This window comes from Monomorium pharaonis, chromosome 3 (genome assembly GCF_013373865.1).
Source record: "Monomorium pharaonis isolate MP-MQ-018 chromosome 3, ASM1337386v2, whole genome shotgun sequence".
NCBI classification, from domain to species: Eukaryota; Metazoa; Arthropoda; class Insecta; order Hymenoptera; family Formicidae; genus Monomorium; species Monomorium pharaonis.
The window spans coordinates 14,227,580-14,244,718 of NC_050469.1; the positions used below are offsets into that span (position 1 = coordinate 14,227,580).

Genomic DNA, 17,139 nt, shown 5'->3' on the forward strand with positions numbered 1-17,139 from the left:
TTGAGTTTTTAAATCAAAATCCTCTTTATGTATCAAGCGATTTAATTTTATATCCACATGTCGTTTATTTACAGTTCCGACATTGTCTCTTTGATTGTCAAATTAATAAGGTTTAGTAATATCGAAATTAATAAGTGTATCTATATAGTTGCATAATTATCTATATTTAAAAAAAAATAAATCCAATATTTTTTTTTAATTTGTAGTTATCTATATTAAAAATCTGATTAAGAACACAGTAATTGTATAAAAATGTAGGTATTTAGATACTTAACAGAACCGTCATTATCACAGCATGCAAATACATATCATTATAAGTACACAGACGAAATTATTGAGTTATCTTATATCTTTGGTAGGAGGTTTGAGTGGTATTTTGCCGATAATAAATTTCTCAGCCAGGAACATATTCTTCTCGTCGTCCGTTAGATCCCCATCCATGCTGTAAACGCTATCGTCGACAACGGTGTTGGTTGCATTAAAAGGCGATTTTTCAAAAGGAGAAGCGTTATGTTGATTTTGCACGGCGTTTCCGAATGGTGAACTACCCTGTTGCGTCCGAGGTACAAATGGATTTGTATTAATTGTCGTCGTTGTAACAGTTGTGCTAGTGGCTGAACCAAATGGAGAAGAAGAAGCGTTAGTATTGCCGAATGTTGATGCAGAGAATGGCGACGAGTTTGGAATGGTCGCATTGGTGATTGCGAAGGTAGTTCCTGCGTTTGCGAATATCGAATTGGAAGTTTCTGAGGTACTAAATGTGTTATTCGTACTAGCAATGACCGCGCCGAATTCCGTGCCAGCAAATCGCGTCGAGTTCGTATTACTTGTAGAATCAAACTGCTGCGAGCTATTGGTAACGAACGGACTAAACGGCGTGTTGCCTACTGAAATCGTGTTGATGTTTTGCGTAGCGAAAACATTCGGAGTCGATACAGTCGTCCCGAAGGTGGTATTATTGCTGGGCTGTTGAGTTAAATCGAAGGTTGGCGCTGGAGTGGTAGCAACGGAGCCGAAACTTGGGGTAGTGGTGGCAACGACAGACGTACCGAAAGCCGGCGCCGTGGTGGCGGCGACCGCGCTAAATGTCGGCGTCGCGGTAGCCGCACTAGATCCGCCGAAGATAGATCCGCTCGTGGCAGCGCCGAACGTTTGTCCACCGCCGAATATCGAGTTGCCCGCGGAATTGTTGTTATAGTTGGAAGGTACTCCTGCGAAAACTGGTGCTCCGCCGAACGCAGGCATCTGGGTTTTCGGTTGAGTGAATATCCCGTTGTTGAAGGAGCCAGACGACGACGTAGTCGGGACACCACCGCCGCCGAAGACTGAATTTGTCTGTAATCCGGATGTAGACGAGTTGCCGAACAAATTGGAGACGGTAGTCGTCGCTCCGCCTCCGAATAACGAACTGCTCACCTGCGAGGTTATCGGACTGTTGAATAACGAAGTGGTGGACGCGTTGCTGCTAAGCTGGCTCGTGGCAAACACGTTATTTTGACCGAACACACTCTGTGACGATCCTCCAAAGATAGCATTGCTTTGAGGCGTTCCGAATGTTGGTGCGCTGTTCTGCGTTCCACTGAACGATGTCGACGTGCTGGTTGTTCCAAAAATGGAACCGGCACCGCTCGTTGCGGCGCCACTAAATCCGCCTAGATTATTTCCGAAGGTTGTCGTGCCGCCAAATACGGATGTTGTGTTATTGGATTTTCCAAATATTGACGCATTATTCGAAGAAAAGAATCCTCCTCCTCCTCCACCAAATGGATTATTATTTGGCATGGTAAATTTTGGAATGGTTCCGAATACGTTAGTCGGCATATTGAGTAGGCTCAACTGAGAAGCTGTAAAGGACAAAGTAAATTCCCGATTGTATTATTATTTATGTTTACATTCACACATATACACACACAACTCACCTTTTTGACTTCCCAAAAGTTTTTTCTGAAACACACATAATCAGTCGTTATTTATATTTAAAAAATTTCATTAATATGTAAAAGCGATTTGACATACCAACAATGTGATTATCTCTCGTGTGGGATTTTTCAGCACCTCCCTCCTCGCCTTCATGTCTTGGCACAATTGTTGAAAGTGTAGTTTCTGAAAACAATATGCAAAGATAGTCTAATCTAATATATTTCATCTATAAATATACTTCTATGATTTAACTGGATAGAAATGCTAAAAATTTTTCTCTTGGAAAAATCCCTTAAGGGGATCCTAAAGTCGTCTGTTTTACTGATATTTTTTCATTAAACTAATCTTTTAATTGGCTTTACAGAATCGCAAAACTCTTTTACAAAATTAAAATACACATCAAAATCTAGAGGAATACAGTCGATTTAATATCAAAAATGAAAAAGAAAATTATTTTTGGTACGTAGAGTTGTTACTTGATGACAATATTTCTTTAGTATACAAAATAAAACTGTATTTCTCTAGGGATAACATACAAACAATATTGTGCAATTCAAATTATGATTAAACGTCTAGAAAAAAAGATTAGTTTCATAAACTTTTTATAACTACAAATTCAGATGTAGGTTAGAAAAAGAGCAGTCTAAAAAACTTTTGGTCTGTTCTTTCTAGCTGCACTGTTGCACTGGTGCAATAAGTTAGAATGAGAAAAAATATACTTGTCTTACTTTAACTTATTGCACCGGTGCAACAGTGCAGCTAGAAAGAACAGACCATTTGTTTATTCTTGGTATAAAATCCAGTTTATATAATAATATTAATACATATACTTTAATTCTGGAAAAGAATTTCCGAATTTGTAAAAGAAATACATACGAAATCTTGTTAATGGTATGCACAAATGACTCTACATTATCAACCCCGATTAAGTTTGACGGGCACATTAGGATTCCCTTAATCACCCAAATAATTCAAGAGTATAATTTTACTAACTGCCTGTTCAACCATGCCATTTTTTTGTGCCTCATATATCTCCCACCGGACTTCCTCTGGGGACAAGTCTTCCATTCCTGGAATACAGGGACGTTCTTTGAGTGGTGCAAAACATGACAGCAACCATTGTCCACCTCTCTCGGCCAGAAGAACCTCCTTGGCCACTAAGATACTGAAATGTGCAGATAAAAACAAATAAAGATCATTTAGCTAAAGTATATGGATATTTCTATACATTAACATAATTCGTATATATATACACGTACAAATTTTATACAACACTTACACAATATCATCCTCGGTCTTAGTATTGCCTAGTTGGAAAAATAAACAACAATGTTAATAGATACCACTTGAATAGTAAAAATGTACGCATTTCTTACCGAAATGATTTATATGCTCGAATTGGCAGTATTGCCCGTAGCGGCAATTGCCTTGTCGATAATATTTACAGATAACCATCGTAAACACCGTAGAGTCACAGAAATAACGAGGTTATTTCCTTTCACCTTTCTTCATGAATGTCGTTCTGACGGGTCTTAAAATGCTCTTCTACTTTCCTGCTCCCCTTTTTATAAACTTTAGCTTCGCTTTGAGAAGTTCTCTTATGCATAATTTTTGAGATGTGGTAGTTTTGTAGTTTACATCATGTTTTTCTCTGGCCTTTTTTTCTCACGTGTACATAGACTCACATAGCTGCGTTGGACTGCGTTCAATACTAACAAAAGAAGACCGAGAAGCACGAGAAGACTGAGAGACGACACGGCCGCCTTTTAGGTGATCCGCGAATGCGATACGCCATCTGGGCCTGGGCCCTTTAAATAAAATGGACATGAATTACGTAGCCAATGTCCACATTTGAGCGAACGGGTAACTCATATGTGCACAATTCTGGGCCCCTATTCTTGAATTCATTTGCAAGAGAAACGTATTCGCAAATTCTGTTCTTACAGAAAAGTTGAAAATTTATTGGCTATCGTATGGCTTTCAACCAGGGCCCCTATTCTTGAATTCATTCGCAAGAAAACGTATGCGCAAATACCCGCTCTAACAGAAAAGTTGCAAGTTTATTGGTTGAAAGCCATACGATAGCCAATAAATTTTTAACTTTTCTGTAAGAACAGAATTTGCGAATACGTTTCTCTTGCGAATGAATTCAAGAATAGGGGCCCAGAGAGAAACCTGAGAGCGGCCACCGCGGCCTTTTTCGTGCGACCGATATTTGACTAGCATCAGCGCCAAACGTGGATGTAAAGTCTGTTTTACATTAATCGCAAGCAGCTAGTTGCGACTTGCGACATCCAATAGGCGCTTAGTTTCTAGTTAAAGCTTGACATTTATTGGGTGTTGCAAATTACAACTGGCGACTGCAATTAATGTAGAACGGGCTTTACATCCACGTTTGGCGCTGATGCTAGTCAAATATTGGTCGCACGAAAAAAGCCACGGTGGCCGCTCTCAGGTTCCTCTCTGCTTTCAACCAATAAACTTGCAACTTTTCTGTTAGAGCGGGTATTTGCGCATACGTTTTCTTGCGAATGAATTCAAGAATCGAGCTTCTGGTTGCGTTCCGTGCTATGTACACGAAGCGACGGCTATATGAGAGTGAGTGAGAAGGTAATGAGAGCGAGCGAGACGACAACAAGAGAGCCTGGAGAGCGAACGAGACAATAATAGGAATGAGCGAGATGAGAATAACAATACAAAGAGAGGAAAAAAATGTACAAATATTTATGGTATGAACTTCCCTAATAGCAAAATGCTAGCAGATTGCGAGCAGATTGGCAGCAAATTCAATCAGATACCCATTGCAGATCCATAGCATTCTGTGTCCGCATTAAGCTCAGGATTTGTCGACAAAGCCTGCTGGCATGGCATGCCAGTAAATTGGTAGCAGAAACCGAGCAGGGTCTGCTGACATAACCTGACAGCAGATTGGCAGCAGAAATCAAGCAGATATCTAAAAGATTTCTTAAATCGGATATCTTTAAAGTGCAACTAGAGATAAAAAAATAAAATAAAAATTTCATTTTTTTAAAATTATTTTTATTAACAGTACATACTAAATTTAGGACAAATTTTTATTAATTAATTAAATTTAAATTATATTGTTTTATTTTATTCTTACTTGCCACTGGTAGGTTTTGAACCCGGGACCTTAGGATGACGAACCTTGTACTCTATCTGCTACGCCAATTTGACTCATCGGTATGAGTACTTGTTATTGTCTACATATACCAATATCCCACACAGCACACTTTATCCTGAGGATATCCTAAATTATCCCAGACAGACGAAGGCGATCCCACGGATATCTCAATGAGTAGCTCCCGGTATATCCTACAAAAATCTCTTAAAATATCGTAAAATATCTTAAGATATCATATAATATCCCATTAATATATTTCGATATCCCAAAAAAATATTTTAAAATATTATAAGATATTGTAAGATATGCTATAATATCTTACAATATCCTATTACATCCAGATAATATCCCATCATATCTTTTATCTCTACAATTAATTAATAGAGCGTAAATCAAGTGTAAAAGGAAAAGTGAATTATAATCCCACACAGCACACTTTATCCTAGGGATGTCCCTAGGATGTCATTTTGGATATCGCAATATCGTTGGATATCCGTGGACCGTCTGCGATATCCGAGGGATATCCAAGGGATGCACAAATGTCCACCGATTTGACATCCTATAGATATCTCAAACGATATCCAGAGAATGTCCAAGGGATTTCCTGAGATATCGTAATATACCCTAGTGAAAAAATTTGTCAGAATTAAAAAAATTTTTTTCAGGATTTCTGATAAATGTTTCGATTTTTTATAATTGAAAATTAACGTTTCTCGGAAAAACTTTAAAAATAAAAAATTTTGATTAATTTAAAAAATTTTTGAATATTTCTAAGTATTTTTGAGAGTTTCTAAGAATTGAAAAAAACTTGAACAAAAAATAAAAAATTCTAATTTTACGGCAATTTTGTAAGAGAAAGAAGACTATAATATAACATGTTTTAGCCAAGCCACAGTCGTACCTGTTAAAGCATGTTTAATAGTTTAATATCTCTATACCTGAAAAAACGGTCACCCATCCAAGTGTCAACCCTCGCCGATGTCGCTTGACTTCGAAGACCGTACGCATTCTAACGCTTCCTGGTGATCCATAAACACTTCTTTATGGATTCATATTTGTTATAGATCATTACAATAGATGTTGTCAGAAAGATAAAACATGTATAGTTAACTTATATTTTTATAAATAAATATGAAGTTTTACAATTTTTTTTACTTTTTTTACTATTTTTATATATGCGCGCAAAATAGTATGTAGACTAACTTATTAAAAAATCTGTTTTTGCTCTGTTTGTATAAAATAAAAAAATTTTTTTAATGTTATTTTTTATAATTTTTTAGTATATGTGGCATATTATTAATATGTCACATTGTTTCCATAAGTGTATTTTTTTTATGTTCTGACGTTTTAATCTACATTTCTTAAAGATTTAATTTACACTTCTGTCACTCTTTTGTTACATTATAATTAACTTTCCCTTTACACTTGATTTATGTTCCATTAATTGTAGAGATAAAAAAGATATGATGGGATATCATTTGGATGTAATAGGATATCGTAAGATATTAATGAATATCTTACAATATCTTATAATATTTTAAGATATTTTTTGGGGATATCGAAATATATTAATAAGATATTTTACGATATTTTAAGATATTTTTATAGGATATCCCGGGAGCTACTCATTGAGATATCCGTGGGATCGCCTTCGTCTGTCTGGGATAATTTGGGATATCCTCAGGATAAAGTGTGCTGTGTGGGATGTAATAAAAGAGTGACAAAAGCGTTAATTAAATCTCTAAGAAACGTAAATTAAAACAGAACATAAAGAAAGCACACTTATCGAAACAATGTGGTATATATTAATAATACTAAAAAATTATAAAAAATGACATTAAAAAATTTTTCTGATTTTATACAAACAGAGCAAAAACAAACTTTTTAATAAGTTATTCCACATGCTATTTTGCACTCATATGTAAAAATGAATAAAAAACTAAAACTTTATATTTATTCATAAAAATATAAATTAACTATACATAATTTCATCCTTCTAATAACATATATTGTAATGATATGTATGCATAACAAATGTGTATGCATAGACAAGAAGTGTTCATGGATTATCACGTGGCGTTAGGATGCGTACGGTCTTCGAAGTCAAGCAACGTCGGCGATGGTTGACACTTGGATGGGTGACCGTTTTTTCAGATATAGAGATTAAACATGCTTTAACGGGTACGACTGCAGTGACTTGGCTGAAACATGTTGTTATAGTCTTCTTCCTCTTACAAGATTACCGTAAAAATAATTAGAATTTTTTATATTTTGCCAAGTTTTTTTCAATTCTTAGAAACTCCTAAAAATACTTAGAAATATTCAAAAATTTTCTAAATTAATCAAAATTTCTCATTTTTAAAGTTTTTCCGAAAAACGTTTTAATTCTTATAAAAAATCGGAATATTTATCAGAAATCCTGAAAAAAATTTTTTTAATTCTGACAAATTTTTTCACTAGGGTATATTACGATATCTCAGGAAATCCCTTGGATATCCTCTGGATATCGTTTGAGACATCTACAGGATGTCAAATCGGTGGACATTTGTGCATCCCTTGGATATCCCTTGGATATCGCAGACGGTCCATGGATATCTAACGATATTGCGATATCCCAAAATGACATCCCTAAGATAAAGTGTGCTGTGTGGGATGTTATAAACTGACAATTATATTGTTTTTTATAAAAGCAATTAAATTTTGCAAAACATTAAAAATAAATAGCATTAATTTATTTACTTATTAATTTCATTGTTAAATTTATCTTTTTCCATAATAATTTTATGGAAATTGCGATCTATTTAGCATTAATACTTTGAAGCGTTCAAATTAATTAGATGGTTAACTATACGCCTTATCGTCTCGCCATCGGCTGATTGTCCGTTTCCTCTCGCCGGGAGTATTTTGTTGGGATCCAGGTGTACTCTGTGTTGCTGTGACGATGTCTTTCGCACATCTCACAGCTATATCAATTCGTTGCTTCTTCTTTGGTGGTGCGCTCCTCACAGCGTCTTCCCCCTCGCCTTTTTACCTACGCTATCCTCCGAACTGCAGCTATGCAAAATTCTTCTTTCTTTATTCAGTCCATTATCCTCTTAAACTCCATCCATGATCTGCTTTTGATCCTGCTGATCACCGTATTTACTCCTCCGATTCCTTCTTACTCTCATTACCTGCTTTCAAGACGAGTCTCCACTCTTTTCTCCTGGAACGGGACAGTGCCGCATGGGCTTGCCGGGTGGAAGCTAAGGGCCTTGCACCGAGCTATTGCACCGAGTGCTATTGCACCGAGCATTCCCTTACTTAGATATTTTACTGTGCTTGATTTGCACGCTTATTTTATTTTATTTTATTTTTATTTTTATTTTTATGTTACTTCATTTTTTTTTATTTTTAGTTTTGCATCATACTTATGTTGCTTTGTAGTTAATTCTCTTTGTAGTTAACTTCCGTTTCACATCACTTCGCTATGCTTTACGATCTTACTGATTTTCTGTATTCTTTTCAATTGTACTACTATTACAAATGTATCAGTCACCATGTTATTGGGAGCCGCACAGGCTTATATTCTACGGCTAAATATACTGTTATCAATCAATCAATCTCTCTATCTTTAATCTTTTTCCTTCTCTTAAATTTTTTTTTTGATAAAATTTATGTTCCATTAAATACGTAAAGTACGCGAACTATCAAAATGTATTATTTTAAATTGAATTTTTATTTGAATTATTTCTCTTTCTTTCTCTGTCTCTGTATTAACTTATAATTTAAAATTAGATGGTTGGATAATTGATAAACAAATGATAAACAGATGGATAGATAGAAAATTATTGAATATAATAGTTAAGATTAAAAGATAATTAAATAAATGAAATATAATAAATAGAAATGGAAATATATATTTATTACATTTGTTTTTTTTTTGTTATTTATGTTTTGCAGCAAAACGACGCAATTCAGGTGCATATAGACGAGGTACTTTCAATTTTTTTATTTTATGGATTTGTAGATTTAATAAATTTTTATTCCACTCACTGAAATTTTCTCCAATTCTTCAGATGGCAACAAGTTCTTCTGTTTTAAAGATTGTAAAATTTCATTAAGATTTTGAATTTGTTTCTTGTACTGCAAATTTTGTTGTCTAGAACGGTACAGTTGTCGGCGAACTAATTTTATTTCTCGCTTATGCGCTTCTCGAATTTTTTTCTCGGGGAATTAAATAATTTCTCCAGTGAAACAGAAATCCAGGAATCTATTGAGATATGAAAAGTATTGACTGGTTCCGTAATCTAAAAAAAAAGAATATGTATTTACGCAAAAGTTTTTAACATTTTAATAAATTTTTTGTACACGACATTAATAAAATATTAAAGAAATTAATGATAAATGAGAAATATGTCTATCAATATTTGAATAAAATTAGTTTAAATATATATTATGCTTTTTAAATACTTTTTTTAGTATATTTGATAAAATATTTGTGATCAAGTTTCCACGTAATTTTTTATTTTATTTAACATATAGGCTTAAAAATATACACATTTTTTAAATATTAAAACAATTATTTTAAAGCATTATAGAAAAACTATTACATAATTATTTAAAATATTTCAAATATGTTGCAACAAATAAAATATTTAATACATTATCAATGTGTATTTTCTATAATAAAACTTTAAGGCATTAGGTATACAATTTCATGTAATCATAATTTAATCATCAATTAATGTAATCATCAATTTAAAATTATGTTACATTATTTCTATAAAATTTTATTTTTATAAAATATATATGAAATTAATACTTTATGTAAAATTAAAAAAAAACATTTATTTGCTTAAAATCGACAAAAGATGCTTTATGACTTACTGAAGATTTTGAAGATGTTAATGTCTCATTAATATTTGGGGATACATCAGTACTTATATGCATATAGGTACTTTATTAGTTGCAGGTACATTCGCAGGTACATTTACTGCACTTTGTATATACAGTTGTACAGTTTGTACTGGCAGCCATTGTACTCTTTTCGTATAACTAAAAAATTAAAATAAATATTAATATTTGTTGGAATAATACTGTTCGTATTACACGCCCACAGCGTGTTTTGTTCCGCTCTCCCCTTTACTAGTTTTTCGTGGCTGTCCTAGTGGACCTACGCACATGCACGCACTTGTTCGGCGTCATCCTACGAGTGCACACGGGATACTTTCTTGTTACTAGAACGTCTTAACGAATAACGGATGTATACTATATACCTAACGAATTTTACGAGTGTTAACTATTAAATACTTTTTATACAAAACATGGTTTATCTGTTGCTCTGCCCATTTCCTTCCGTCAATATTATTTTCTAATTATATAAGCGCAGTAATTATTAGCTTGCAGATTTTATGTACTTTGATACAACAGCCACAGACTACTTAGAAATAAATATAAACTGTTTACATTTAATTATTTAGTTTAAGTGTTTTAAATAAATTTATAGTCACTACTAACAGTATTCATATTGTACAAATTTGGAAGCTTAATTAAAACCAAAGAATGAGTAGATTACAAGTCGACTAACTGGCAATGTTTTATTGTAAATCACAATCTCACAACGTTTTGACAATGGGATTTGGTTCTTTTCAAGTTAATTAATCGGTTACACATGATAATGCAAGACAACAATTGTTCATAAGGACACTTGAAAAGGACCAAATCCCATTACATGGTCGAAACGTTGCGAGATTGTAATTTACAATAAAACATTGCCAGTTAGTCGGCTTATAATCCTACTCATTCTTTAGCTTTAATTATTGGCGACAATAAGTTATATCAATTTTCTTCATTAAAACATTAAATCAAATTATTATGTACGTACATTCATATCAATATTTATTGAAGGTACAGCTGTACGCTTTAATATTTGGTTACTTATGTAACAGTTCTGATAATCATTTTCTGTAAAATGACTACAACAAATGATAGCTGTTTTTGGAGGATTCTATTTATCTAGTCTTAAAGCTCTCAACCAAAGTTGGCGTTTGTGTGGCTCTTTAGGAAATCTAGAATTTGTATAAACGTAACCTATTCCTGACAATGTACAACTTAAAAACGTAGAAAAAATATAATTACAAGTACAAATATATAATTTATAACGTTTATAAATAAAAATATATTAAAAATCAAATAATATTACGTACTTGTGATACAAAACATTTTTAGAATTCTCCAGTTCGATTTGCGTATCTCGTTTTCTTTTCGGATCAGAACGATTAACGCAGCCCGAAATATGATACAAGATGACATTTTTACTATGACACAACTTTTCTTAAATGAATATAATAATTACGAATTCGAAGATCGAAAACAATTAATATATCAATTACCCAATAACCAAAATAACCAATTTGCAATCTCCGAAAAATTATTATGCATAAGCTATAATGCAACTTTCAGAGCTCGGATATCTTCGGTTACGTTCTTTGATGTCGACGGTGTCAACTTGTAGAAAGAGACGCTGAACGAATAAAAAAGGAGAGCATTTTCGCTCCCCTTACCGTACGTTCAACAGCCCCCTCACCCATTGGAGCACAGATAGCACAAGACATATCCTCAGGATAATCTTGACTATGTCCAGGATGCCCTGGGACATTTTCAGGAAATTTAATTGCGTTATTATAAATGTTTTATGAATATTCCCAGCAAACACAAAGTTACATGTAACGTGCTTGTTAGTTGTAATTTCCCACTCAATAACATAATTGCAATATAACACACGTGTTATATTACAATTACATTGTTGAGTGGGAAATTACAACTAACAGGTACGTTACATGTAACTTGGTGTTTGGTGGGTTTTGTGTATATTTGACTTCATTAATTATGGTAAAACACTTGAAGTAATTTCAGAATGTTACTTATACAGCAGAAATCTTCTAAAGACGTCTATAGGACATTGAGAGGACGTCTGCACTCCTAAGGACGTTCTTAGGACGTTTTTTGGATAAAGCGTGCGATATATAAAATACTGTATAAAGAGTAATATCTTCCATAAATATCCATTGTATATCCACTAACTTCGAATAGCATAAGAAGTTCTAAGATCATCGTACACATGTTCAAGATGTCTTGTGGAGCATCCCAGGGATGTCCTAAGTATATCCTACAAAATTCCTCATCAGGACATCCTGGGATACTTCACAAGACATCTTGGACATGTATACGACGATTTTAAGATTTTTTATGCTATTTATTAGTTAGTGAATATACGTGAACATTTGGGATGATTTTGGGATATTTTCACTATGTGGTGAAAATAACGAGTAAATTACTCTACCCTGCACCAGTGCAGCAGTGTAACGAAAAAGAACAAGTCAATTGGATAGAACTGCGTTCAGAAACATCATCTGAGTGCTCTCGGGTATCATATTATCATTGTTCGTTGAATGTGAGACAAGAATAGAATGATACCCAAGAGCACTCGGGTGACGTTTCCGAACGCAGCCAGAATTCGACATCTTTTCAACCATTTATTTCTCACTGAGTCAGTGCTTTACACTTTGGATGCGTTCAGATATTTACTGCCAATACTAAAAATCTATAATATACGTTGACGTTAACTATATTTTTAGTACTGGCAGTGAATATCGAAACGTATAAGTTTTTATGTACTAAATGTTTAGTTTATCTTACATACTTAGTTTGAAATATTAATTACCCACCAAACACCAATTTACATGTAACGTATCTGTTAGTTGTAATTTCCCACTCAACAATGTAATTGTAATATAACGTACGTATGTTATATTGCAATTATATCATTGAGTGGGAAATTACAACTAACAAGCACGTTACATGTAACTTTGTGTTTGCTGGGTAGTTGATCTATATTTCACTTTCAGAATTTGGTCCTTAAAGTTCCAAAAATATCTCTAACATATCCTATAGAATCCTTAATATGTCCTGTGGAAATCCTTAAGATGATCCACAGGATCTCCCTGGATGTTCCAGGGGCTTATACACGGCTCTCATACACTGTTCCTCGGGATGTCCAGAGGAAATTCTAGGATTAAAATGGGATGTCCTCAGGATATTCTGCATCTACGTCCTGGACACTTTGGATGTTCTATGGACATCATTGTGCTGTTTGGATACCGTGTCCATACCCAGATAGCACAAGGACATCCATTGTATGTCCAATGGATATCCGCTTCTGGACATTCGGACATCCATTAAGAGTCCAAATAAGGTCCGTCGGACATTCGATGGACGTCCATAGGATATACGTTTAACACAACTTTGTTCATAGAAAGTTCTTTAATGGACATCCATGGGATATACGTTTGTCACAATTTCGGACATTCATAGAAAGTCCGAAACAAACCAAATTTTGGACTTATTATGGTTTGATTATTTCTTTTGGGCTTTTTTCAATTAAAGGGCTTGCTGCAATAGTGGATTAATCCACATTTTGTAAAAATCATCGACATAAAGCATGGACTGCGCGTTTTCTGCAAAAAGCTTTTGAAAAGTGTCCGGCAGAAAGACAAAGAGGAGACGTGGTCCGGGTCAATTTCTTTCTCTGTCTAGCGCCCATTATGCTACTGGTTAGACAGAGACAGCGCTTGATCCGGACCAATTGCCGTGTCCCTTTTTTGGTCGAAAAAAGAAACAAAAAAAAAAACAAAAAAGAAAAAGAAACGAAAAAAAAACAAAACAAAACGATAAAAAACAAAAAAGAAACAATAATATATTACAACTGTTCGCTATTCGCACGCGCGCGGCGGGAGCGAATTTGCTGGTGTCGGCGGGAATATCGCAAGAGTCAGGAAACAGGCAGAGGAAGCAGGCACAATCAAATCACTACACGATTCTCCAATAGTAACATAGTTGTAATTTAACACTCACTTATCATTACTACAATTACACAATACAAAGACTCCGATTGTGTTGAAGCTGCGACTCTCGACTACGCGCGACAAGACGAGACTGACTCGAGATTTCTGAGATCGAGCCGAAAAGGCATCCGTTATCGATCACGCGAAAATGGGAAGATGCGGAGCACCGCAGACTCCTGCGGATCACTAGAGCTGTCATGGCTTTAGAGTAAGATTCACGCGCGCGGTGATGGTTCACACAGAATCGCCTCGTGAACACTACCCGCGAGCAGACACCATCCGGCAAAGGCGAGCGATCGCGAACAACAACAAACATTTTAAAAAATACTAATAATTAATAATGTTAATAATAAATAAAAAAATAATACGTATTATTATTTCATATTATTTCATATTATATCTAAAAGTAGAACAATTAAAATAAACCTTTTGAAAATTAAAAATAATATAATTTATTATTATTTATAAATTAATGTTAATTACAAATATTGTAAATAATATATATATATATGTATATATATAATAAAAATAATAAAGATAAATTATATAAAAGTAAGATCCAAGTGCGGACATAAATCAAATATCCAGCATAGGATGTTCTGAATAGAACATCCGTTTAAATTCCAATAATGGACATCCTATGAATGTCTATTTTATGTCTAGTTTATGGACACGCGGACCTGAATTGGACTTAAAATGGACGTCCTTGAAACATCCAGTGCTATTTGGATATATTCTTTCATCCCATGTTCTCCATCTCCATACAGTCGATATGGTGGGGACACGATATTACCCAGTGAACACATTTTATAGCGGCAATATAACATGGAAGTTACATGTAATTTAACATTGTTATTCTTGTGATATGTAAGTGCTATATGACATGGAAATAACCTGTTACGTAATATTTGTTATACGCAAGTGATATAGCTGTTATACATCGTTTTTGCGTTACAGTTATTCAACAGAAATTGTATAATCGTAACATAACACGTTCGTATCAATGTTATTACGGAACGATGCGTCGTAGAGTTGACTCAGAAATCAGACAACATTACAACATCCTGAATGATAAATCTATTTGATAATAAAAAAAATTATTATAAAGATAACCCATACAGCACGGGGAGCTCCCGGGGAGCTCCCGAGGAGCTCACAAAATTTTTCATAAGCTTCATTTAAGCTTCCAAAAGATTCGCCCGCAGCTGCTATGTCCGCTTTTGAGAGCTCCTTGAGAGCTTCATTTGAGCTCGCAGGGAGTTTATAAATCATGTTTTAAGAGTTCCCTGCGAGCTTCAAAGTAATTCCCGGGAAATTTCTATATAAGCTTTCCGGGAGCTCTTATGTCCGCTTTTGGGAGCTCCCTGAGAGCTTAGATGAAACTATCAGGGAGCTTATATAAAAGCTTCACGGGAATTATTTTGAAGCTCGCAGGGAGTTCTTAAAACATTATTTCTGAACTCCCTGCGAGCTTAAATAAAGCTCTCAGGGAGTTCTTAAAAGCGGACATTGGAGCTGCCGGAAAAAATTTTATTTTTATATTTTCTCAATTTTCGGAAGCTCTCTCTGAGTTACGAAGGCCCACGAACTCTCTTCGTGTAACAAAAACAATATATATTACACTTTGCTGCTAGTGAAGTACTAACTGCTAGGTAAGCCGTGAGTGATGGTTTTCTTTTATAAGCCTTTTGGAGTAAATTTTCTCACGAGAAGGAAGAGCGCCGTGCCTTCGCCTAGTGGTGATCTTGCGAACTACTCGCGGCTTATGACTATACATGCAGTACATTAATTTACCCGATATGTTCAATCTCTGGGAGTTTGTTTTGTCAAATTTTGTAAACTTCTTAAAAACTCAGCAAAACGCACTCCCTGGGAGCTTGTTTTGTCGAATTTTGTAAGCTTCTCGGAAACTCAGCAAAATGAACTCCCTGGGAGCTTGTTCTGTCAAATTTTGTAAGCTTCTCGGGAGCTCAGCAAAATAAACTCCTTGGGAGCTTGTTTTGTCGAATTTTGTAAGCTCCCCGGGAACTCAGCAAAATGAACTCCCTGGGAGCTTGTTCTGTCAAATTTTGTAAGCTTCTCGGGAGCTCAGCAAAATGAACTCCCTGGGAGCTTGTTCTGTCAAATTTTGTAAGCTTCTCGGGAGCTCAGCAAAATGAACTCCTTGGGAGCTTGTTTTGTCGAATTTTGTAAGCTCCCCGGGAGCTCAGCAAAATGAACTCCCTGGGAGCTTGTTCTGTCAAATTTTGTAAGCTTCTCGGGAGCTCAGCAAAATGAACTCTTTGGGAGCTTGTTTTGTCAAATTTTGTAAGCTTCTCGGGAGCTCAGCAAAATGAACTCCCTGGGAGCTTGTTTTGTCGAATTTTGTAAGCTTCTCGGGAGCTCAGCAAAATGAACTCCCTGGGAGCTTAATCGGAGCTTTGTGCTGTATGGGAATGTTTTCAAAAATAACAGTTTGTCTACAATTACTGCGCACAAAAAATGCACAAAATCGAAATTCATTATGTGCTTAACAAAAACAGAATAATAAATGTATACTATTCAATTTTTCTTAGAATTACGATTTATATAGTTAACCATCTAATTAATCATTTGAACGCTTCAAAGATTAGTGCTAAATAGATCGCAATTTCCATCAAATTATTAAGGTTATGGAAAAAGATAAATTTAACAATGAAATTAATAAGTAAATAAATTAATGCTATTTATTTTTAACATGTTTTGCAAAATTTAATTGCTTTTATAAAAAATAATATAGTTGCGTCAGTTTATAACATATAAGTATATGTAGACAATAACAAGTAACCATATCGATGAGTCAAATTGGCGTAGCAGGTAGAGTACAAGGTTCGTCATCCTAAGGTCCCGAGTTCAAACCTAGCAGCGACAAGTAAGAATAAAATAAAAAATTACATAATTTAAATTTAATTAATTAATAAAAATTTATTCTAAATGTAGTATGTGCTGTTGATAAAAATAATTTAAAAAAAATGAAATTTTTATTTTATTTTATTTTTCTTTGTAACTGTTGTGTAACGGTTAGATAACATGTAATTATAACATGTTATATTGCTGAGTCGGAAATTGTAACTTACATGTAAGTTACGTGTAATTTCAGAGTAACGTAACCAGCTGTTATATTCGGTTACATTGCTGTTACACTGCTGCTATATTACTGTGTTCACTGGGTAG

The 17,139-nt window shown here is 34.5% G+C and overlaps 1 protein-coding gene and 1 long non-coding RNA gene across 4 annotated transcripts; both read right to left on the reverse strand.

Moving 5' to 3' along the window:
• Positions 1 to 145: 145 nt before the first annotated feature.
• On the reverse strand, positions 146 to 3,665 carry LOC105830921 (nuclear pore complex protein DDB_G0274915). 2 transcript variants are annotated; one of them, XM_012670658.3, is made up of 7 exons: positions 3,297 to 3,665; positions 3,200 to 3,227; positions 2,914 to 3,085; positions 2,017 to 2,103; positions 1,920 to 1,944; positions 1,417 to 1,844; positions 146 to 1,335 (listed from the first exon to the last, which is right to left on the reverse strand). In XM_012670658.3, exons 1-7 carry the CDS (start codon positions 3,373 to 3,375, stop codon positions 340 to 342), a joined length of 1,815 nt encoding a protein of 604 aa, XP_012526112.1. In that variant the 5' UTR covers positions 3,376 to 3,665; the 3' UTR covers positions 146 to 339. The 2 variants fall into 2 exon arrangements, with proteins under 2 accessions (XP_012526112.1, XP_012526105.1); XM_012670651.3 differs by having other exon boundaries at positions 146 to 1,844; positions 3,297 to 3,663.
• A 4,799-nt stretch (positions 3,666 to 8,464) lies between these two features.
• On the reverse strand, positions 8,465 to 13,507 carry LOC114255692. Of its 2 annotated transcripts, XR_004962683.1 has the most exons (3): positions 11,251 to 13,507; positions 9,932 to 10,099; positions 8,465 to 9,351 (listed from the first exon to the last, which is right to left on the reverse strand). It is a non-coding gene; the product is annotated as an uncharacterized LOC114255692 (long non-coding RNA). The 2 variants fall into 2 exon arrangements; XR_003626890.2 differs by having other exon boundaries at positions 9,932 to 13,507.
• Between the last annotated feature and the right edge of the window lie 3,632 nt (positions 13,508 to 17,139).

Bases quoted from the DNA above. Each gene is read 5' to 3' on its own strand.
- LOC105830921 (XM_012670651.3), bottom strand. From the start codon at position 3,375: ATGGTTATCTGTAAATATTATCGACAAGGCAATTGCCGCTACGGGCAA. The intron at 3,086-3,199 runs GTAAGTGTTGTA...TGCACATTTCAG, and splicing joins AAGACCGAGGATGATATTGT to TATCTTAGTGGCCAAGGAGG. The intron at 1,945-2,016 runs GTATGTCAAATC...TGTGTGTTTCAG, and splicing joins GAGAGATAATCACATTGTTG to AAAAAACTTTTGGGAAGTCA.